The following is a 23,266-nucleotide window of genomic DNA, read 5'->3' as shown; positions in this document are numbered from 1 at the left end:
TGAGAACACTTGAGGAACAGAGGGAAGGCCAGCGTTGCTGGATGGGGAAGAAGGGAGCAGAGGGAAATGCAGCTGGACAGGTGGGCAGAGACCTGACAGGACCAGCTTGTGAGGGGTGGGAAGTCTTTCCTAAGAGCTCCAGAGAGCCAGGGTCAGGTCTTCCAGCAGGTAGAGGCAGGGGGTGGGCTGTGCTTTAGGGTTTCCAAGGCCCCAGAATGGATTGGAGAGGGGCCAGCACAGCTGCAGGGAGGTGCTGGGGCAGTTATCATATTTGATTGAAATCGGACAATTGTACAATTAGTCCTTGGTCTCCAAGTTTCAAACTCGACTCTGTTTCCAGTGCCACCAAAGTCCCCAGTGGGCCTCGATAAATATTCACTGAGTAAACGGATGCGGGAAGGTTGGAGTGAGAATTTGGCAGGGTTCCCCAGCTCCATCCGGGGAGGCAGCCTGGAGCCTGGCAGACAGCAGAGGGCCCATCTCTGGACAAGGTGGCCCAGGCCCTGGGCCACCTGGGAGCCTTCCTCTGCCACATCCTCCCATCCGTAAAATGGGTGGGCTGGAGAATTAGAGGAAGGTACCATGTTCCTCCGGGCAAGGGCCATTAACATCCCGGCTCCATAATTGGGGTGAGGGGCTTCTCTCTGAACCCCAGGAAAAGGCTCAAAAATCGGGAGCGAGAGAATTAGCTCAAAGGGTTATTTAATTCAGTGGATAAATATTCGAGGAACAGCCAGGAGGCTGATGTGGCTGGAGGGAGTGAGCAAGGGCGAGGGGGGAGGTGGGGAGACAGGGCAGGTGAAGGAGAAAGATCGTGCAGCGCCTTGTGGGCTGTGGGGAGGACTTTTACTCTGAGGAAGGTGGGAGCCATGGGGCATCTGAGCAGAGGAGGGGCGTGACCTGACTCAGGCGTTCACAGGCGCCCTTGGGCTGTTGTGAGGCAGACAGACTGCGAGATCGAGGGAGGAGCCGAAAGACCTAGGAGGAGGCGCCTGCACGGGTCCAGGCGAGCGACGGTGGAGAGTGGTCCCGGCGGAGGCCGCGGAAGGCGTGGGAAGAGGGTGGACTCTGCATCGGCGTAATTTCTCCTCCCCTTCTTCTCTCTCTTTCTCTGCTAACCGCCCCCCCCCCAAGAGTCGCCCAAAGGAAGAGGGGAAAGAGAGAACGTCGCGCCCTGGTCTCTGGGACGACGCAAAGGGCGCAGGGCCGCAGGTAACCAAGGTGCCTCAGCCCTGCGCGCGCGGCCGGGTCCCTGGAGGGCGCCAGTGCGCAGGCGCCGCCGCCAGGGCGCGCTCCCCGCCCCGCGCCCCGGGACCGCGGTTTGGCTCAGTCCCCGCGTTTCTAAGGGATCGGGGTCGGCCACGAGCCAGCTGCGCGCCCCGGAGACCGTGGAGAAGCTCCTCGGAGGCCTCCACCCTCCGCCTCCGCGTGGGCACGAGTCTGCATTTATGGAGCGCCGCCTGCATGCAGCAGCCTCGAAGAAGAGGCTGCTCCCCATCTTACAGCGGGGAGAACTGCGGCTCAGCCACAGGGCCCACCGCGAGTCAGCGACGCAGCTGGGATGCGAACCCCCTTTCATAACGACAATAACGTTAGAAAGGACAGCAGCTGACGTCTCTCGAGCGCTTACCGTGTTCTCAGCACTTGCGTGCAGTCTCATTTACTTTCATCCACACCCGAGGGGTAGGCGGGAAAAGCCTCCCTGTTTCCCAGATGAGGCGCTCGTAGGGTTTGGGGCTCCCCCAAGGCATGGGGCGCTGGCATTTGAACCCCGATCTGCCCAGAGCTTGTCTCCAGGCAGTGGGGAAGCTCCCGTGCCGTGAATGCGTCCTTCCCAGGACGCCTGAGCTGGCAAACGCGGGGGGTGAATCGTTTTTGCTTTTTGAGGGGTCCCGGGAGGCCCCAAAGCCTCCGCCGCTCCCCGCCTTAACGTGGCTCACTCCTCTCTCGGGGTTCCCGCGCGCTCACACAGGGGACCCCCGCGGATGCAGGAAGAGGCCCGGGCCGGGGCCCCTGCAGGCGGGACCCCGCAGCCCCGGGGGCCGCCGGGAGCCGCGCCCCCTCGCCCCGCCCCCTCCCCGGGCGCCGACCTCGCGGTCACGTGACCGGGCCCGGCGGCCGCTGGGGCCGGAGGGCGCGGCGCGCGGACGCGGCGGCCAGGCCAGGCGGGGCCGGAGGCGAGCAGGCCGGAGCGGGCCGCGCGGGGGCTCGAGCCGCGCCCGCCCTCCCGCCGCGCGCGGCGCACGCGCGCTCCTGCGCCCTCCCTCCGCGCGGGGACCCCTGGCGGGCGGCGCGAGGACATGGCCAGCGACGCCGTGCAGGTAGGCGCACCTGCGGCCGCCCGCGCCGGGCCCCCCGCCCGCGCGCTGCCGGGACCCCGGGCCCGGGCGGGGTCTCCCGAGCGCCCGGCGCCCCCTCCCTGGGCGGGGCCCACTGCGCGGCAGGTGGAGGTCCGCACGGGAGGGAGCGGGAGGTCCCGCCGCACCCCAAACTCCGCCCCTCCCCGGGAATTAGAGGGGGCGCGCGGAGGCTCGACTTGGGGTGTCTGCGGCTGGCTGTGCGTCGGTGCCTGTCGCCCCGCCACTCGCCCCCTTCCCCGGCGTCCAGGTCCTGGTTCCCGGCAGGTGCCGCTGCACCTGGGGCAGGTGCCTGGCGCGGGGCCCCGGGAGGGGAGAAGGCCGCCGGCCTGTGCCCCTCCCCCGCACAACAGAGCTCCAGCGCCCCCACCTCCGGACTGAGCTTTACGGTGGTCCCGACGCCACCAGATTGGCACCTGTTGGCGGAAGTGCCCGAGTCACCTCATTAGGTCGGGGGACGAGGACCCACACGGCCATCCTCCGGGCTGCCAGGTGGAACCTTGTCCCAGGTGGGGAGTGTCCAGGTCAACAGACTGGGGATTTTCTGCTACCTGGCATCCTACCTGGGCATGGGTGACAGGACTGGGTCACCCCCACACACACACAGAGGCGCAGGTGACTGTCACCGACCTGCCGCCCAGCCAGGCTCTCCCTGTGCCACCTTGTGGACATCACGGCCCTGGACTCACCTTCCCCATCTGTGACAAGCAGGGCCAGGGTGACTTCTGACCTTCTGTGGTTCAGTGCCCCAGTCTGAGACGTGTCCTGTGCCTGTAGTGCCCCTGATAGTGCCTCACTGTCCCTCCGTCGTGTGGTTGCCATGTAACTGGGTTCTCGTCTCCTTCTGCACCTGCCTCCACCCCCTCTGTGTCTCCCCCGTGACCCCCTGTCCCCCGCCCCAGTCCTGCTGATGGCCTGCCAGCCTTGCCGAGGAGCTGGGCGTATCTGGTGTTGCCGATCACGCAAGGTCAGACCTTGGGGCTGGTGAGGGCCGGGGTCCCTGCGTCTACCTCGGCCCTGGGGGGTGCTGTGCAGGATTCCCCCGGCACATGCATGCACTTGGTGGGTACGAGACATGACCTGGACCGAGGCTGTGATTCCTGGAGCCGGGCTGGACGCGCACCCTGGCCCCCTTTCCCATCTCTGGCTTGCTCTCTTCTCCCCTCCTGATCATCTTTTTCTCGTGCCTGCTTGGGCCTGCTACCCTGTCCCTCTGTCTGTCCCGACGTGTGCCTGTCTGTTCTGTGTCCAGCAAACGGATGTCCTGTCCAGATTCCGGAAACGCCCAAAGCATTGAAATCTCCGGACGTGGGGGTCTAGGTCCCTGGCCGCTCTGGGAAGAGGGGGATTCTGGGAGGTGGGCCCTCTGGACCTGGGGTCTCCTGCTTCGTGGTGGGAGAGGAGGAGCAGGGATCCTCCAAGGCTGGGCTAGGCCCCTGATTCATGGGTTCGCCTTGCTGGCCCTCAGGTGACCCCTGCCCTCTGGGCAGGAGTGAGTCACCCAAGGGAAGAGAACACAGGAGGCTGGGCCTCCCTCTCTCCCTCCCTGCTCTGTGTATTTTCAGGCCTCCCCTCTCAGAGGTGGGGCGGGGGAGCCTGCTCCTGCTCTCCGCCTGGGCTTCCCCTGTTTGGGCTGGCCCTGCTAATGGCTGTACCCCTGCTCTGCCTGCTGGGGCCTGGTGGGGCTGGGCAGTGGGTGGGGCCTGGTTGGGAGGGGGTCGTATTCTGTGAACCTGGGTTTACATTCCAGCACTGCCCCTTCCTCGCTGTGTGTCTTGGGCCCAGTGCCTTTGCCTCTCTGAGCCTCAGTTCTGCCCTCAGAAAAATGAGGCTACGCAAGTGTTCACGGGAGAGAGAGACCGAGATGCAGACAGCGCTCTGCCGGTGGCGGTGCTGTGAACTCCTGACTAGTGGTCCTGGTCCGCAGCCCAGGGGGTGATCTGTGTCCTTTAATCCAGGGTTTCCCAGCCTCGCGCTGTTGACATCTGGGGCTGAATCATTGAGGTGGGGCGTCCTGTGCACTGTAGGATGTTGAACAGCATCTGTGGACTCAACCCTGTAGATGCCAGTAGCATCTCCCCACCCCCAGTTGTGACACCCCAAAATGTCTCTGAATGTTGCCAGATGCCCCCAGAGGTGGGGGGCAAAATCCCCGCCTTGGGAACCGCTGTTGTCACTTCTGAGCCTGTTTCCTCATTGTAAAGTGGGGGAGAATCCTGGCAGCTGCTTGGGGTTGATGGGGGGTCGGCAGGCTCGTGGGAGTGCAGCTCTCGGCCTGCAGTAGCCCCCCCGGGGCAGCTCTCCCAGGGTTGGTAGGGAGCCAGGGCAGACTCTCCTAGTCCCGGACGTGGGTTCACAGCGGAGGGCAGTGACGTGGGGCACTCAGCCGGCACTCACATGCTGGGCCCTCCTGTCGTAAATCGCAGCCCTTCCTGCTGGCCGTGGGACCTCGGGGCCAGGACGTCACCGTGCCAGGCCTCAGTTTATAGCGAGAGCCTGCACCTCATGGGCTTGCGCTATCGCCCTGGGTGCAGCTTGTAACTGCTACTCTTATTGGCAGCCGTCCTTGAGCTTCAGTGGGCCGCCGCTCTGGGGGCGCCCTTGCCCCAGCCCTCCAGCGCTGTCCCCTCGTGACGCGGGCCCCCTAGGCCTCCAAGCTGTGGTCAGCAGCCTCGGGTGACCCGACTGAGAGGAAAGCGGAAGTGGGGACGGCTTGCATCTGCGGGAAGGGGGTTGACCCGTTAAGCGCTCGTGGGTGTGTGCATATCAGTGTATACGGGGTAGGTGTGGGCTCTGCAGACACTCACCAGCCTGTGTCCCGTGGACATGCCTGTAGGTCTGTGGGAGTGTGTGCACTCCGAGTCAGCCCTGGGCCTGTGGACACTCGGGGAGCTGCTCTCCACGTCCAGATTGCTGGGCATGAGTGTGTGTGTGCCGTGGGCACCTCGGGCATCCCTGGGTTGCCTCTGGGGAAGCAGTAAGCAGTTCGGCCCTGGAGTGGTGCTGAGAAGAAGGCCCCTTAGATGCCCCAGAGCTGGCCCCGCGCAGTGGGTGCTGGGAGCTGGCAGGAAAGAGGAAGTGGCGGGTGGGGGGCCCTGGCAGGCCAAGGCTCAGGAAGAGGGCGGGGCCCTCCGCGGGACCCAGGATGGCGGAGGCTGGTCCCGCTTCAGACCCGGAGCTGGAGGTGGGCGCTGGGTCCTGTGGGGGGCGGGCCGAGGGGGACCCCCAGTGGCACGGGCGTGACGCCTTGCCCTCAGTACCTCTCGGTCCTGGAGCTAGGGGAGGAGACAGGGCTCTGGCCTTGGAGTTCTCTGTTTGGATGATGAAACTGTTTGGGGCCATTCGGGACCCGCGGGTGAGGGAGATGGAGGAGGAAGGAGACAGGGCTCTGCTCTTTAGGGTCCCAGTTGTAGAGGATGAGAGGAGGGGAGACAGGGCCTGTTCCTGGGACCTCCTAGTTTGGTGGTACAGCAGAGAGGAGAAGGGGCCTGCTCTTGGGACCCAACCCATGGTTTGGGGGGGCAGCAGAGGCCTGCCCTCGATACTTCCTTGTTTGGGGAGCAGCAAGGGGAAGATGGGGTCTGCCCTGGGACCTCCTAATTTAGGGGACAGTGGAGGGTAGATGGGCCCTACCCTTGGGGCCTTCTACTTTGGGGCAGCAGAGGGGATAACGTCTGCCCTCGGGACCTCGTCATTTGGGGGGGCAATGGAAGGGAGACAAGGCCTGTCCCCAGGGACCCCTACTTTGGGGGGCACAGTGGTGGGACCATGGGGCCCGTCCTCCATAAGGAACGGATGAAGGGAGACAGGCCGGTGCCTATGGGGTCCCCTAGTCTGAGGAGACAGGGAGGGAAGAGGGCCCTCGCAGGTTGGGGGAGTCGGGGTCAGAGACGGGGACTGGTCTCCCCTCCCCGTTTTGGGGGTGAGGACGTGGAGCAGGCCTTGTCTGGGGAGTCGGGGAGACCGGGTTGGCCGAGTGCGGTCTGCACCCCGTGCCGGCCCCTGACGCCGCCTCGTCCCCGCAGAGCGAGCCTCGCAGCTGGTCCCTGCTGGAGCAGCTGGGGCTGGCGGGCGCGGACCTGGCGGCCCCCGCGGCACAGCAGCAGCTGGAGCGGGAGCGGGAGCGGCTGCGGCGCGAAATCCGCAAGGAGCTGAAGCTGAAGGAGGGCGCCGAGAACCTGCGCCGGGCCACCACCGACCTGGGCCGCAGCCTGGGCCCCGTGGAGCTGCTGCTGCGCGGCTCTGCGCGCCGCCTGGACCTGTTGCACCAGCAGCTGCAGGAGCTTCACGCGCACGTGGTGCTGCCCGAGCCCGCGGCGCGCGGTGAGCAGGGCTTGGGGGCGGGCGGGCTCCTCTGCCGCGGGCTCGCCTCAGTCCCGAGGACACACTCGGGCACCACGGCGTGGAGCCTCCACACAGCCTCAGAGCCAACCCCAAGCCACCCCCGGAGACAGGCGCACACGGTGACGTCAACACCAGACGACCCCCAGAGACTCTTGCGTGTGGTCACACCAGCCCAGCCCCCAGAGATTCACACACACAGCTGCCCGACCCTTACAGATGTACACTGTCCCGTCTACAGCCAGGGACTTACACGCACAATCAGACAAGGCCTGGACGCAACACCACTTGCACCAACACCCTACACCACCTAGGTGTGTCGACAGCCGACACCAGCACTGTCGCGTCAGCCCTCGGAGACAGAGAGAGAGTGCAGCCACCACCCAGAATCCCACACAGTCACATCTGCACCCAGGGACTCACACAGAGCCGTGCCACCATGCGGAGACACGCTGTGCCGACGCCTGACGCTCACACAGTCACACCAGCGCCTAGAGATCTGAATGCACACTTGTGCCGACAGGCAGAAACACATGCATAGGGTCACCCCGGCACCCAGAATCTCACAGTCATTCTAACATAGGTGTCTCGAGTAGTGACATGAGCACCCAGGGAAACACATGCTTGCTCAGTCAGGCCAACGCTCTGCGGGGCACAGACATAACCGCACTCACACCTACGACTCCCACGCAGCTGTGTGAGAAGTGGGGGGCTTCTGTACACAGACACCAACACCAAGGGCTCACGCTCGCCTGGACACTGCCCGCTCACTCATGCAGGTCCTGTCCCAGCCCCGAGGGGTGTCCCCGGGAGGGGTGGTGGTTGGAACCCCTGGGCCCTGGCCCCCGGCTCCTTCCCCCACCCCAGGGCAGAAGCCAGGCCGGGCAGAGGGCAGATCGTCTCAGCTCGGCAGAGCCTCCCAGGCAGATGGAGGTGAGGGCCGCGGTGACTCTGTCCCACTCGCCTGCCAGATGTCCCCCAGCCCCCCGGGACGGGCGGCTCGGCCTGCTCGGCCGCCAGCCTGAGCCGCGTGGCCGGCCTGGAGAAGCAGCTGGCCATCGAGCTGAAGGTGAAGCAAGGGGCGGAGAACATGATCCAGACGTACAGCAACGGCAGCACCAAGGTGGGCCGGCATCCCTCCACGCGCACATCCCGGCAGGGCGGGCACAGAGCGCCGCCCACGGCTGCCCCATGGGAGGCCGGGGACAGAGCGGCTGGGTGACTGAGAGGCAGGACCGGGGTGCGGGCGGCTCGTGGGGGCGTGTGGGCAACAGCGTGACTGTGGGTGATATCAGACACACTGCAGAGACTGTCCCCTGACAGTCACTCAGTCGCCCCCAGGCTCGAGGGTGTCCATGCTCAGGGCAGCAGGAGGCCTCTCCCCGCTAGGGGCGTCTGACCCGTGCACAGGGTCGGGTCACCACCTACATGCACACATGCCGTCATCCTCGAATCTGGAGACACCCCCGCGAGTCGTGTCAACACCTAGACACACGGACCATTACATTCACACCAGCCACTGGAGTGGCCACACGGACGCCACACGCCCCGGTCACCCACACCAGGACACACGGGTCTACACCGACCCAGAGCTGCTCACGGACAGGCACGGTCAGACCCGCTGTGGGGAGGGCGCCCCTGCTCGAGTGCGCACAAACGGGGATGTTGTGCGGAGGGCGGACCCTGCCGATGACTTTATAATCTTCCATTGAGGCGCACTGTGCGGATGTAAAGTGCTGGAAACTTCTTTGTGCAGCCTGGTGAATTTGACCTGCTGCATGCCACCCACGTTAGAATAGAGACCGTTCCAGTCCCCCAGCAAACTCCCCCCGCCCCTCAGTCCGTCAAAGCTTCTGTCACCACAGATGAGCTGTGCCTGGTTTTGAGACACAGCACGAAGGGGATGGAAAAGCCACAACCCATTTCCGGCATCTGTGACATGCGGGGTCCCGGGCTATGCCTGTCACCTCCGCACTGTGAGCTGCACACCCATGTCTGGACCCTGCCTACCGCAGACCGACTCACACACATGGCTGCAGGGCCACACCCACCACGGGCACACTCACCCACATGTACACCAGGCTGGCAGCTGACACATACAGGGCCTGCTGGCGCCAGGTGCGGCCTGAGCACTACACACAGATTAGCTCCCTCAGTCCCCAGCCCGATGGGGAGCGGCGCCGCTAGTGCTGCCGTTCCTGCAGATGAGGAAACAGGCCCAGAGAGGTTGAGGGGCTTGCCCGAAGGCACACAGCTGTTACGTGGCAGAGCCAAGATCTAAACACTATGGGCTACATCTCCCCTCTACACCCGGGAACACGTGGATGCACGTGCTGTTGCGCCCACACGCGAACACGGCCACACAGGCGCCCGGGGCCTGCACGGTGTGGTCAGACCCCAGCCGCCCCACCTTCCCCTCATGGCCCGTCTGTGCCTCCAGGACCGGAAGCTGCTGCTGACAGCCCAGCAGATGCTGCAGGACAGCAAGACCAAGATCGACATCATCCGCATGCAGCTGCGCCGGGCGCTGCAGGCCGGCCAACTGGAGAGCCAGGCCGCCCCAGACGAGGCCCAAGGTGAGCCCTCGCCCTGAGACAGCCCAGCGTGCACTCCACCTTGCAGAGCCGGCTCCCAGGCCTGTGTGGGGTCCCTTTCTGAGGCAGGGAGGTGGGTGCTGCGACTCCCTGTGTGACTGGAACCCATTCCTGAGCCTCTCTGGGCCTCACTTTCCTATTTTGCCCCATTTGAGGTTTGTACCAGATCAGGTATCGGCAAACTACAGCCCACGGGCTGACTCCAGCACTGCTCTTTTTGTTTTGGTAAGTGAGTTTATTGGTGCGCGGCCACGCGCATTCACTATCACCTAAGGCTCCTTTTGTGCTGCAGCAGCAGCGCTGAGCGGTGGCAACAGTGCCCGTGTATTCTGAAAGGCCAAAACTATTTTCTCTGGCTCTTCCTGAAAAAGATTGCAGACCCCCGGACTAGGTGCTTGCCTTGTCACGTTGGCCCCCGCTGTGTGGAACTGTGGGTGTCCACAGCGTGTGTGTCTCTGTGAATGAAGGCCTGGGCGGGTCTTAACCTGATTGTCAGCCTGCGTTCGTGACGGGGTCTTGGTGTATCGTGTGCCGGGGTGACTGTGTCTGTGTGCCAGTGTCGTGTGACCTTGCCTGGGGCCCAGGAATGGCGTGTGTGCCCTGGCGACCAGGGTCGTTGATGTGTCACCGTGAGAGAGAGCAGTGTCGGCTGTGGGTGGGTGTCAGTGTGTTGCCACTGCTCTAACAGAGGCACGGGCTGGGGGCTCATAAACAACAGACGTTTATTTCTCACACTCTGGAGGCTAAAAGTCCAAGATGTAGGCGCTGACAGATCCCGTGTCTGGTTCACAGACGCCGTCTTCACACTGTGTCCTCACGTGGTGGAAGGGATAGGCGAGCTCTCTGGGGTCCCTTTTATAAGGGCACTGATCCCATTCACGAGGGTTCTCCCCTTGTGACCTCGTCACCTCCCAGAGGCCCCTTCTCCTAACACCAGCACATTGGGGGTTAGGCTTCAAAATATGAATTTGGGGAGGACGCAAACATTCAGATCATAGCAGTGGGGCTTGTAACTCAGATGACAACATGTGCGTCTTTGTGGGGGAGATAGCAGTGTGACCCTCCATGTGATTGCACAAGTGTGACGTGAACACCCATGCGGGCTTCTCAGTGACAGTGTGTGGTGGTCTGATCACGTCCCTGTGCCTCTGGGCGACATTGTAACCTTGGGTGACAGTGTGACTGTCTGTGACTGAGTGCCAGGGTCTGAGGCTCGGTCATTATACAGGACGGTGAGACCGTCCCTGGAACCTACAGCCATGGATAAGTGTGACCATGACCTTGTGCCTCTGGGTGATAGTATGTCCTTGTACATGTCCCTGTGTCACTGGGTGACTGTGACCTTGTGCCATTGGGTGACTGGCCATGTCTTGTGTTGGGCCCTGGCTGTGACCCTGTGACTCAACACTGGATGTGACAGCCAGTCTGTTTCCCTGACACATTGGGTCTCCTGCCTGTGTGACAGTGTGATGGCATTTCTTTGCCTGTCCCCATGCCTTATATGTGTGGCAGTGTGATTATGTTCCTGTGATTCTTCCTGGGCTGGACTTAGAGCCCTGGGAGTTTTGCCAGTGTGACTGTGTCCCATAGGGTGTTCATGTCGTGTGACCATGTCCCTCTGCTCCTGTGACAGTATCCCTTTGCCTAGGGGGGTGACAAGGCATGTGTCTGTGTAATATCCACCTCACCCTTGTGACAATGTCCCTGTGTGGCAGTGTGACTGCATCTTTGTGAGAGTGTGTGTTCCTCTGCCTGTGAGTGACAGCGTGCCTATACTGGTGACAAAGTGACAATGCTGCTGTCACCCTGTGACAGTGTGACGATGTCCCCATTCCCTCAACTGCATTGTATTTCATTGCGTGGATGGTCACCATTCATTTACCCAGACCACTACTGGAGGAAATTCGGTCGTTTCTAATCTTTTGCTCTTAAAAAGAAGGCTGCAGTGGATAACGGGGTCCACATGTGGATGGCAGAGGTGTCTCTAGGGGATAAAGCCCCTGCACTGGGATTGCTGAATCAAAGGGTGAATGCATCTGCGACTGGATAGAGAGGGCCAAACCACCTCCACTGGAAGGCAGCTTGTGTTCCCATCAGCAATAAATAAAGGTTACTGTGAAGGTTTTTTTGTGTGTGTGTGTGTGTGTGTGTGTGTGTGTGTGTGCGCGCGCGCGAGGAAGATCAGCCCTGAGCTAACGTCCATGCCAATCCTCCTCTTTTTGCTGAGGAAGACTGGCCCTGGGCTAACATCTGTGCCCATCTTCCTCCACTTTATATGAGACGCCACCACAGCATGGCCTGACAAGTGGTGTGGCCATGTGCGCCCGAGATCAGAACCTGGGCTGCCGCAGCAGAACACATGCACTTAACCACTACGCCATGGGGCCAGCCCCTGTAAATGTTTTTTAAAGTGCCCCTGTGTTTGACTGTATCCTTGTGGCTGTCCCGTTGCCTATAGTGTCCCGGTGACAGTCCCTGGGGATGACGTGGGACCCTGACAAAGTATCTGTCCCTAAGCCTGTGTTCACAGTGTGCCTATATATACGACTGTTCCTCTGTGACAGCCTAACTATGTCCCTGGGACCATCCTGTGGGTGACAGTGTTTGGATAAGAGTGACTGCGTCTGGGTGGAAGTGTCTGCCTGCCGGTGACAGTGCGACTGGGAGACACGTGATGCATGGCGGTGGCGGTATGTCTGTGGCCGGTGCCTGTTCCTGCAGGTGGCTGCGTGTCTGGGGCCCGGCTGGTTGGACCTGTGCCCCAGGCTGGCCTCACTGCCTCGCGTCCCACACCCACAGGGAGTCCGGACCTGGGGGCCGTGGAGCTGCGCATTGAGGAGCTGCGGCACCACTTCCGAGTCGAGCACGCGGTGGCCGAGGGCGCCAAGAACGTGCTGCGCCTGCTCAGTGCCGCCAAGGCCCCGGACCGCAAGGCGGTCAGCGAGGTGAGGGGCGGGGCCTCGGGGCAGGGGCGGGGCCCAGCGCTGGGGGCGGGGCCTCGGGGCGGGGGCGGGGCCCCGGAGGCGGGGGCGGGGCTTCGACCCAGGAGGGCCTTGGTGAAGGGTCTGGGGGCTCCGGCCTTCAGGGAGAAGGAGCCCCAGGTAGGACTTAGCCGGTCCAGGGGAGGAGCCTGGATCTGCCCTTGTGGGGGGCGCCCCGGCCCCGCCCCCGCCCACCCCAGCCCGCCCCGCCCCCGCCGCAGGCCCAGGAGAAGCTGACCGAGTCCAACCAGAAGCTGGGGCTGCTCCGGGAGGCCCTGGAGCGGAGGCTCGGGGAGCTGCCCGCCGACCACCCCAAGGGGCGGCTGCTGCGCGAGGAGCTCGCGGCGGCCTCGTCCGCAGCCTTCAGTGCCCGCCTGGCCGGGCCCTTCCCCGCCACGCACTACAGCACCCTGTGCAAGCCCGCGCCGCTCACAGGTGGGTCCCGGCCTCCCGCAGCTCTGGACTCCCGACCCCTCCGCGTCCCCCGGCCCCGAGACCCCGACCCGGATCTCCACTCTCCCCCACCCTGCACTCCCACCCTTCTTTCCCTCCCTTCCCCGTTCACCCCAGTCCTCCTAGCCCTGGGCCTCATTCCCCAGGCCAGACAGCCCACGCCCCCTGGACTTCCCGCCCCACCTTGACCTCTGATTCTGGACTCTTGCTCTCATCGCCCCATCCTCGCTTCCCCCACTTCTCCCCAACTGGCCCTGTGTTTCTCCTCCAGCAGTGGTCCCCCAGCCCAGCCCCTCACTCTCAGAACCCTCAGCCCTGAACCTCTGACCCCGCCCCCTAGGCCAGCCAGCCCCACTCTCCTTACTCCTCCGCCACTGCCTCACCAGACCAGCCCTACCCTAGACCCCAGTGCCCCTAGATCTCAGATCAGCTCTCTGAATCCTACTCTGGACCCCCAGTCCTGCTCTGCCCCCTCCTGCCTGGACCTCCGGCCTCCACCTGAACTTCTCTTTTGTCCCTATATCCCGGCATGCAGAGCTCTTCCTCGCCTGGCCCACCCTAGCCTCGCCCATCCCCCTTGTCCCCTATTTCTCACATCCGGGCACAGCCATCCCTGCTTCGGACCCCTGCGCCACCCTGCCTGTCCCTCGCCGACCCCCACGTGCGTGCTGGCCGCTCCTGGAAGAGCCCGCTTCACCTGTGTACCCTCCCCTCAGCCTGCCCCAGATGTGGCCCCCTGAGCCTGCCCCTCCCTCAGGGACCCTGGAGGTGCGCGTGGTGGGCTGCAGGGACCTTCCAGAGACCATCCCGTGGAACCCCTCACCCTCGGTGGGGGGATCTGGGACCCCCGACAGCCGCACCCCCTTCCTGAGCCGTCCAGCCAAGGGCCTTTACAGCCGGAGTGGAAGCCTCAGTGGCCGGAGCAGCCTCAAAGCGGAAGCTGAGAATACGAGTGAGTGGGCGTCCAGGGCCTGGAAGGACGAGGGGGGTGGGGCTCCTGGGATGCCCACGTTTGTAACACTTTAAAAACAGGTACATCACACCTGTTAGGATGGATACTGTGAAAAAATAAACAAAGCAAAAGAACAAGTCTTAGGGAGAATGTGGAGAAAGTGGAACCCTTGTGCACTGCTGGTGGGAATGTAAACTGGTGCAGCTGCAGTGGAAGCCAGTATGCGGTCCTCAAACATTGAACGTGGAATCACCACCTGAGCCAGCAACCCCACTTTCGGGTGTGTACCCGGGAGAGATGAAAGCAGGGTCTCGAAGAGAGATGTGTACACCACGTTCATAGCAGCGTTGCTCACAATGGCCAAAGGGTGGACGCATCCAAGTGCCTATTGATAAACAGTTTATCTAGAGACAAACAGAAGGTGGCAATCCATGCAATGAAGTAGTATTGCGCCTTGAAAAGGAAGGACATTCTCACACATTCTACGGCATGGGTGAGCCTTGAGGACGTATGCCAAGTGAAATGAGCCAGTCACAAAAAGACAAATATGATTCCACTGATATGTGGTATCTGGAGTAAATTCTTATAGATGTGAAGAAGGGCGGTTCCCAGGGGCTGGGGGAGGGAGATGGAGAGTTAATGTTTAACAGGGACAGAGTTTCAGTTTAGGCAGATGAAAAGAGTTCTGGAGAGGGATGGTGGTGACGGCTGCACAACAGTGGGAATGTACATAGTGCCACTGAACTGAACACTTAAAAATGGTTACGATGGTAAATTTTATGTAAATTTTACTACAATTAAAAACCAAATACATATGTGCAAAAAAGTATGTATAAAGGAAGAATAACAATAGAGCAGACAGCCATGTTACCATCACCCAGGTCAAGAAATAGAACTCTCTGGAAGCCTCCTCCTCAATTCCAGCCCCTTCCTCTGTCCTAGGGATAGCTACTCTCCTGATTTCTATGGTTATCATTTCATTGCTTTTCTTTGTAGTTTTAGCCCCCATGTATGCATCTCAGACAATATGGTTTAATTTAGCCTGGTGTTTGAACTTTGTAGACATGGAATCATCCAGAACATATTCCACGGCAATGGCGTCTTTCATTCAACAGCATTGGGAGACTTATCCATATTGTTACATGAAACTATAATTCATCCGTTTGTTTTTATTCCTGTTTAATGGTTCATTGTCTTAGACTGAGCCATATCAAATTGCTGTCTTTTTTTTTTGTAGGTAAAAAATAGTTGAATATCAGCAATTTCATGGTTCAGCTAATAAGACTACATTACAGTTTATATGTTAATTTTCCTGTTAACGGAGAGCGAGATGTTGCTAGTTTGAGGCCATTATATAAGCGTTATATCTGTGCATCTCCTGATGTGCACCTGCTGCATTTTTCCTAGGGTAAACACTTAGGGGTATATTGCTGGAACTTGCATGTAGAATAAATGGATCCCTACCTCACACCGTACACAGAAATCAACTGCAAGTCTATTAAAGGCCTTAAGTGGTAGGCAGAACCTTAGAGCTTTGTCAAGATAGCAAAGCAGAGTGTACCGGGGGGAGGGGAGGATTTCTCTAATAAGATACGAGAGATGACCCCCTGCAGCGTTTCCTGACCCCAGCCCTGCCCCGCTCCAGGCGAGGTCTGCACCGTGCTCAAGCTGGACAACACAGTGGTGGGGCAGACGTCCTGGAAGCCATGTGGCCTCAGCGCCTGGGACCAGTGCTTCACCCTGGAGCTGGAGCGGGTGAGCGAGGTTGGGGTGACAGGGCTTGGGGGAGGAGGGGTCCTGGACCTCGGGCACCCCAGGTGACGGCCTCTTCCTCCCCTTCAAGGCCCGGGAACTGGAGCTGGCCGTGTTCTGGCGGGACCAGCGGGGCCTGTGCGCCCTCAAATTCCTGAAATTGGAGGATTTCCTGGACAACGAGAGGCACGAGGTGCAGCTGGACATGGAACCCCAGGGCTGCCTGGTGGCCGAGGTACCGCCCCACCCCTGGCCCTGAGAAATGCTTCCTGCATCTCCTCCTAGTTTTCTAGAGGGGGAGGATAAGTGTTTACTCGATAAGTGCTTGCTTATGCTTACTTTGATAGAAAAATGAGTATAATTAGTCACATCAGTGACATGACTTAACCTGGGATGGGTTTCGTTCTGAGGCAAGATATTAAAAAAAAAGAAGTAACAAAATTTTGTCAATCCAGAAAGAAAAGCAAAACCTGGTGACATGTCCTGGATTGCTACCAGAGCCACAGCTGAGGCGAGAGATTGCGTCCGCAGTGGTGCTGGGGTCCACATCGGGGTCCTCAGCACTAGGCACATGGGGCCTGACCCTGCACAGTCGGCCGCTGAGCAGCAGCCCTGGTTTCCACCCACAGGAAGCCAGTAGCGCCCCCCCCCCATTTGTGACAATCCAAAAGGTGTCCAGACGTTGCCCGTGCCCCTGCTGAGAGCCCGCGCTCTACGTAGCCTCCCGAGGTGGCCCCCCGAAGGCTGAGCCCAGCTCTGTCCTCGCTGCTTTGCTGGCATTACCTCTTTCATCGTCACAGCAGCCCCATGCGAGAGGGACTGTCATTAGTCACCTCGGACTCAGGAAGAAACTGGGCTCAGAGGAAGACCATCACTGGCCCCTCCTTGAGCCAAAATCGTCCTCAACAATTCTTTAAACTTGCCCTGCACACACACGCGCCCTGCTGTATGTATATATCTATCTCCCCACGTCCACTCCCCGTGAGCGAGTTCTCCCGCGGGCTGTCATCAGGACCATGGACGGGAAGGGGCAGGGGGCAGGGATGGGTTCTGTGCAGGGTGGTGACTGATCGGCTGTCAGGAAGACAGTCCAGATGGGGGAGGTGAGGGGGGCGGCCAGGGCTCCTTCACAGCGCTCCTGCTTGCCGTCAAGAATTTCTTGTAATGGTCTCTTCTGTTCTTGGGCCTCTCCCAAGGCCCCATCCAGTAGAACCTTCCGCAGTTCTGTTGTGGATGAGCCTACAATACTCGCGTTCTGTTGTGGGTGGAAATGCACTACATCCACCCCGTCCAATATCGCAGCCACTTGAAGTGTGGCCCTTGTGACTGGGGAACTGGAATTTTAATTTTACTTAAATAGCCCCATGTTGGAGTCAGGCCAGTTCAGCTAGAGCAGTGGTGCCCCCATGGGTGGGCCCCAGCGTCACCTCGTGGGCTTGCCGAGTACAGGCCGCTGGGAGCCACCCCCAGGGGTCCAGGTGGGGGCCCGACCTGTGTTTCCAGCAAGTCCCCAGGTGATGTGGACGCTGCTGGGCTGGGACTGCACGTGGGGAATCAGGACACTTGATGACATGGCTGTTGGCTGGAGATGTGTGTCCATCTGGTTGGGTCAGACTCCTCCCCACCCCAGACGGAGGCCTGGTCACCAGCTTCTCGCCTTTCCAAGGTGGCCCTTCAGGAGGCGGCTGGTTTTATAACCCTTCACACGTTGCACAGTACTCTGTGTGTGGATGTGATGCCACAGTGATCGGAACACCGACACTTAGGGGTGTGCACGTCTGTGCCCCCAAGGGCCCCCACCACACTGCCTGGAGGTGGGCGAGGGTCCTCACCCGGTGGCCTCCCCCCAGGTCACCTTCCACAACCCTGTCATTGAGAGGATACCCCGGCTCCGGAGGCAGAAGAAGATCTTCTCCAAGCAGCAAGGTCAGGGGCTGGGCTGGGGGCGAGAGAGAGGCTGGGGGTCCCGGAGCGTCACGGAGGGTGACGCCTGCCCCTGTCCCCAGGGAAAGCGTTCCAGCACGCCAGGCAGATGAACATCGACGTGGCCACCTGGGTGCGGCTGCTTCGAAGGCTCATCCCCAATGCCACGGCCACGGGCACCTTCAGCCCCGGGGCTTCTCCTGGACCCGAGGCCCGGCCCACGGGGTAAGCGGGAGGGCCCTGGGGTCTCGGCTGCCCCTGTTACTTCCCAGGGTGCTGGGTCCCAGACACACCCTCGTCCCTTGTCCTGCAGCGACATATCCGTGGAGAAGCTGAGTCTGGGGGCTGACTGGGACAGCTCACCCCAGAGGAGCCCTCGGGGTCCTCCTTCCAGCCCGTCGAGTCTGGTGAGTCTCCCCCTTTCCCCTAGGCCTGGCCGCCCGGCTCAAGGCCCAGAGACCTCCAGGAACTTCCCTGGGTCACACAGCACATCTCTGCCAGAACTGGGGCCCAGTTCTCTGTCTGGGACAAAAGCGTGGGCTCGAGAGCCAGGCTCCCATGTCCCCATCCCCGCTCTGCCGCCGGCTAGCTGTGTGGCCCCGGCACGCGGCTTCGCCTCTCTGTGCTCAGTGCGCTGCCCTGTAAAACAAGCACGTTCACCGTTCATGTCGAGGACAGAAGTCAAGGTAGTGGTCTTCTCTGGGGGGCATTGATTGGAGGGGACACACGGGACCCTGCGGGGAGGTGGGAATGCTCTGCGTCTTGCTCTGGGTCAGAGATCAGTGGACTTTTTCCTAAAGGGCCGTAGAGTCAATATTTTCAGCTTTGTGAGCCGGAGGTCACAGGCGCAACTACTCCCCGCTGCTGCGGTGCAGTTGCACGGCGCTGGCGCCTGCGAACGGCGTGCTGGTCCCTGGGGGGCCTCGCTGAGCGGCGCGGAAGCTCGAGTGTCACATCACTTTCACGGGTCACAAAATGTTATTCTCCTGTTGACTTTTTCCCACCCACTCGCAGACCACATACAACACGCAGTGTTTGGAAACCTGGTCTCGGCCGTGGGTGCCCGGGTGCACGCGTGTGTAAGAGCTGGTCCCTCTCCCACCTCGCCGAGTGCTTTTCATACCTCATTTCTTAAAAATGAAAATAAGAATAATATATGCTTCGTGGCATCAAGTGAGATGAGATTAGATGAGTTTGGCAAAGAAATCCAAAAGTTTAATAACACCCCATGCTGAAGAGGACGAAGGGAAGCATGCAGTTGGGAGACGTGAAGTGCCGTGTCTTTTTGGGAGGGCGTAGCTGGCTGAGGTACAGGTGGACGCAGCCTTGCCCCAGCAGCTCCACTCCTGGATGTCTGTCTCGACGTTCCCGCGCACGCACAGCCAGGATGTTCACCACAGCAGCTTTGTGTGGGCAAGAGTGGAAACGACCGCAGGGTCCATCTAGGAACCCTTGCTAACTAAATGACGACATGGAATAGTACGCAGTGGTGAAAAAGGAGGCTGGTCTCTGTGCTGGCCTAGAATGGTTTCCCAGACAGCTTGTCTAGTGGGAGATACAAGATTGGAATATTGTCAGTAGTGGGCACAAGAAAAGCAGAGCCCGTACTGGCGCTTTTGCTTGTATGGGTCTGGAATATATGTAGAAAGGTACCTAGGAAATCATAAACGGCTGCTGGTTCTGGGGGCGCAGCTGGGGCAGGAGAGGACGATGTTTCCCATCATACCCCTGTTTGCACTGATGGAATTTTTAGAACTGTGTCTATAGTGGAGGATGATGGACCAGTAGGTAATTTTCTTTTTCCATTTAAATATTGATTTTGATTCTTCTCATGGTTGTATATGCATGTGGTGTAAAGAATTAAGAGGCTCCACAGGGCTCATACCAATAAAGGGAATAAGTAGATAAGTGATAAAATATGTTTACAGCGTGAAATGTGCTGAGGAGAAACATGAAGCAGTGGGGGGGGATGGGGACTTCTGGGGGGTTCTGTTAGTTACCAGCTGACCACCTGGGAAGGCGACATTTGAATAAGGCCTGAAGGAGGTGACGGAGGGGCCGTGCAGGTGTCGGGAAAAGAGCATTCCTGCTGCAGGGACCAGCCTGTGCAAAGGTCCTGGGGTGGAAACATGCCTGGTGTGTTCAGGGCACAGTGAGAGGAACAGTGTGGCAGGAGGGGAATGAGCGGGGAGGCAAGTGGGGTGACAGGTGAGGTGAGAGGGGGCCTTGGTGGCTGTCGTGGTTATGGGGTTCCTCTGCCTTCCCTCACTCTGACCCCTTCTCTCCAATGCAGAGGTCCCCGATCCAGGAAATGACCGCCACTCCCGACCGCCCTCCTTCAGAGGCCCAGGAGACCCCAGGCCCCACCCTGTGCAGGTGACAGCCTCCTCCACCCACCGCTGTCCCCCCACCCCCTGCCCCCCTCCCACCAATGTACTCTCTCCACAGCCCTCTGCGGAAGTCGCCCCTGACCCTCGAGGACTTCAAGTTCCTGGCGGTGCTGGGCCGAGGGCACTTTGGGAAGGTGAGGGGCGAGGGGTGGGCTGGAGACACCGATCCCAGGCCCTGTGCTGGCCGCTGGAGCCCCCCCTGTGGTTCCAGGTGCTGCTCTCCGAACTCCAGCCCAGCGGGGAGCTGTTCGCCATCAAGGCTTTGAAGAAAGGGGACATTGTGGCGCGGGACGAGGTGGAGAGGTGGGACCTCGCGCAGGCCCTCTGAGAACCTCGGTCTTTCCTTTGGGGAGTGGGAGACAGCAGCCCCTCCTTGGAGCCGCTCTGAGGGGGACTGGTAACAGTCACTCGCACTGGTTAAGCTAGTACTTAAGATAATAACAACTCTTAGAAAGCACCCACTATGTGCTTTATAGTCAGCAACTCTTGTGTCCCCACAACAGCTCCAGGAGGTAAATACTGTTGCTGTCCCCATTCTGCTGATGGCACAGAGAGGTTAAGCAAGTTGCCCAAGGTCGCACAGCCAGTCAGCAGCAGATCCAGGATTCAAACGGAAGGACTTGAGTCTGGAGCCCGTGCTGTTAATCGTGACTGTGCACTGCTCCTGCTTTGGGGTCAGGGCCCTGGGCTCAAATCCTTCCTCTGCCACAGATGTGCTCAAACACCTTGGGGAAGTCACGATGCCCTACTGAACCTTGGCCTCCCCATCCAGAAAAGGGGAGTAATAATGCCTTTCTTGCACGGCCACTGGGTGGATTAACTGAGAGGAGCACCTAGAGCGTTTTTGCACAGTGCCTGGCCACCTGTAAATGCCCAGGAGAGGCACTGAGATGGTCCCCAATCTTCCTGACACCCTTTTATTAATCAGGAACCCAACTTAGACAGCCTTAAGCACATAGAGGAATTTATTGCTCTGGATCAGAAAAGTCCAGGGCTGTTCTGCCTTCAGGCATGGCTGTATCCAGGTGCTCAGGTGATGTCTCTCAGTTCTGCTTTCCTCTGTATGGTCTTTGCTTGCAGGCCCCTCCTGGAGACAGAGATTTCTTCCACCCCAGCAGTTTAAGGACCATTCACCAGCTTTAGCCCTTCATTCTTAATAATTCCAGCAGAAATCTAGACATTGGCTTGGCTTCCCCATTCCTGAACCCATTCCTGGCCAGAGAGATGGGGTGCTCCAGTCGGCCCACCCCTGGTTCCCCAAAGGGAGGTTGGGGGACTGTTACTAGGACATTGGATGGATTCTAGGTGCCCGTTCAGCAGATGGGGCTGCTGAGGTTCGGAGATATTAAGCAGTTTGCCCAAGGTTGCACAGCCACTGGAGGTCCTCAACAAATCTGATGACTGAGGACTGCGGGAGGTGGAGGGGGGGGCAGGGGAGTGAGAGCTGGGGGAAGGGAGCGACTGGTCTCTGACCCCGCCCCCACCCACCCAGCCTGATGTGTGAGAAGCGGATCCTGGCAGCGGTGACCAGCGCGGGCCACCCCTTCCTGGTGAACCTGTTCGGCTGTTTCCAGACGCCAGAGCACGTGTGCTTCGTGATGGAGTACTCGGCCGGCGGGGACCTGATGCTGCACATCCACAGCGACGTGTTCTCGGAGCCCCGCGCCGTGTGAGCCCCCCCGCCCCGCACCCGCCCAGCTCCTGGAGTTCTGGGGTGGGGGCTGCTGCGGGTGCGGAAGCCGGGTTCACTGCCCTCGCTGCCCTGCGGGCCGCCCCTCACACCAGCCTCCCTTGCAGCTTTTACTCGGCCTGTGTGGTGCTGGGGCTGCAGTTTCTGCACGAACACAAGATCGTCTACAGGTGCGTGCGCGCCCTGCCCTCAGGGCTCAGGCCTCGGGAGGGCCCGGTGCCCACTCGGCCCTCCTTACCCCCAACCGCTCACAGGGACCTGAAGTTGGACAACTTGCTCCTGGACACGGAGGGCTACGTCAAGATCGCAGACTTCGGCCTCTGCAAGGAGGGTGAGGGGTGGACGGGGCTGGGGGGCGTGCTGGCCCTTGGGGATTGGGGGTGTGTGGGAATGGAAGCCTACCGTGCCCGAGTCGCCCCCGACCCTGGCCCTGGGACAGGGCTGGCCGGCCCACCCGGTGCTGGGCTGGGCTCGAGCCCCCTCCCCATGTCCCCCCGTGCCCTCTGCCCCCAGGCATGGGCTACGGCGACCGGACCAGCACGTTCTGCGGGACTCCCGAGTTCCTGGCGCCCGAGGTGCTGACGGACACGTCGTACACGCGCGCGGTGGACTGGTGGGGCCTGGGCGTGCTGCTCTACGAGATGCTGGTCGGGGAGGTGAGGCCCCAGGCTGCCCGCTGGGCCTGGCTCCGGGGGGTCCTGGAGCCTGTGCGCGCCCGGCAGTGGGGTCGGAAGCTGCCTGCACCACACGCTCTGATCGGGGCCGTGGCTTTGCCCCCGTGGCTTCAGTTTCCACGTCTGTAAAGCGGGGCACTCACCCTCCCACGGGAGCCCGTGGGCAGAGGGCTGGGCGGGCCGGGCGTGGCGGTGCCTGACCCCGCCCTCCCCGTGCGCAGTCCCCCTTCCCAGGGGACGACGAGGAGGAGGTGTTCGACAGCATTGTCAACGACGAGGTGCGCTACCCGCGCTTCCTGTCGGCCGAGGCCGTGGGCATCATGCGCAGGGTGAGGACCCCGCCCCCCCCCCCCCCCGGGCGGGCCTGGGAGGGCTCGGGCGGGAGGGCACCGACACAGCGCTCCCCCCAGCTGCTGCGGAGGAACCCGGAGCGGAGGTTGGGGTCCAGCGAGAGGGACGCAGAGGACGTGAAGAAACAGCCCTTCTTCAGGGTGAGGCCGCCCTCGGGGCGAGGGCTTCACCCCCAACACCGTCCCGAGACCCCGTTCCTTGCCCCCACACCCCGCTCCTCCCCGCTGGCCTGGTGGGGGCACTGCCCTGTGTAGGAGCCCAGGCCGCCCCCGACCAGCAGGCCCCGCACTCGCTGTCATCCGCCCTGAGCCCCCAGGACCCCACTTTCCCCCCGTCTTTGACGCCGCACCCCGATCCCCGCAGACCCTGGGCTGGGCGGGCGCGGGGCCAGCCCCTCGCGCGCCCCAGCCTCGCGCTGACCGCCCTCCGCCCGCAGACCCTGGGCTGGGACGCCCTGCTGGCCCGGCGCCTGCCGCCGCCCTTCGTGCCCACGCTGTCCGGCCGCACCGACGTGAGCAACTTCGACGAGGAGTTCACGGGCGAGGCGCCCACGCTGAGCCCGCCCCGCGACGCGCGGCCGCTCTCGGCCAAGGAGCAGGCCGCCTTCCGGGACTTCGACTTCGTGGCGGGGGGCTGCTAGCCCACCCCGCCCAGCCACCCGCCCAGCCACCCACCCAGCTGTTCGTAGTTTTTGAAAAGGCCTTTGGGGTTTGCCCCATCCATGCATCCTCGGCTCCTTTTGCGCGCAGTAACGGGGTAGGGGGGGGCTACGTTAATGGTGGCGGGGTGGTAATCGTGGGGGGCTACG

General features: G+C 61.3%; 1 protein-coding gene across 4 annotated transcripts; it reads left to right on the top strand.

The window, feature by feature from the left end:
• The first annotated feature begins 1,026 nt into the window (after nt 1-1,026).
• On the top strand, nt 1,027-23,184 carry PKN1 (protein kinase N1). Of its 4 annotated transcripts, none has more exons than XM_087425317.1 (22): nt 1,027-1,212; nt 6,383-6,680; nt 7,670-7,821; nt 9,139-9,274; nt 12,092-12,237; nt 12,495-12,708; nt 13,484-13,678; nt 15,324-15,433; nt 15,522-15,665; nt 17,281-17,356; nt 17,437-17,578; nt 17,667-17,760; nt 19,647-19,729; nt 19,802-19,877; nt 19,955-20,046; nt 21,236-21,412; nt 21,541-21,603; nt 21,688-21,764; nt 21,947-22,089; nt 22,329-22,436; nt 22,518-22,598; nt 22,895-23,184. In XM_087425317.1, exons 3-22 carry the CDS (start codon nt 7,789-7,791, stop codon nt 23,096-23,098), a joined length of 2,394 nt encoding a protein of 797 aa, XP_087281443.1. In that variant the 5' UTR covers nt 1,027-1,212; nt 6,383-6,680; nt 7,670-7,788; the 3' UTR covers nt 23,099-23,184. The 4 variants fall into 4 exon arrangements, with proteins under 4 accessions (XP_087281443.1, XP_087281442.1, XP_087281444.1 ...); XM_087425316.1 differs by lacking the exon at nt 1,027-1,212 and adding an exon at nt 2,188-2,321; XM_087425318.1 differs by lacking the exon at nt 1,027-1,212 and adding an exon at nt 3,260-3,324.
• Nucleotides 23,185-23,266: the final 82 nt, after the last annotated feature.

Source organism: Ceratotherium simum, chromosome 39, assembly GCF_057802395.1.
Source record: "Ceratotherium simum simum isolate JZ-2026a chromosome 39, ASM5780239v1, whole genome shotgun sequence".
NCBI classification, from domain to species: Eukaryota; Metazoa; Chordata; class Mammalia; order Perissodactyla; family Rhinocerotidae; genus Ceratotherium; species Ceratotherium simum.
This window is presented reverse-complemented; position numbering and strand designations above follow the sequence as displayed.

Coding starts and splice junctions, on each gene's coding strand:
- PKN1 (XM_087425318.1), top strand. CDS start 3,268: ATGGCCTGCCAGCCTTGCCGAGGAGCTGGGCGTATCTGGTGTTGCCGA. Junction 12,238..12,494: donor ACCGCAAGGCGGTCAGCGAG/GTGAGGGGCGGG, acceptor CCCCCGCCGCAG/GCCCAGGAGAAGCTGACCGA. Junction 12,709..13,483: donor CAAGCCCGCGCCGCTCACAG/GTGGGTCCCGGC, acceptor CCCCTCCCTCAG/GGACCCTGGAGGTGCGCGTG.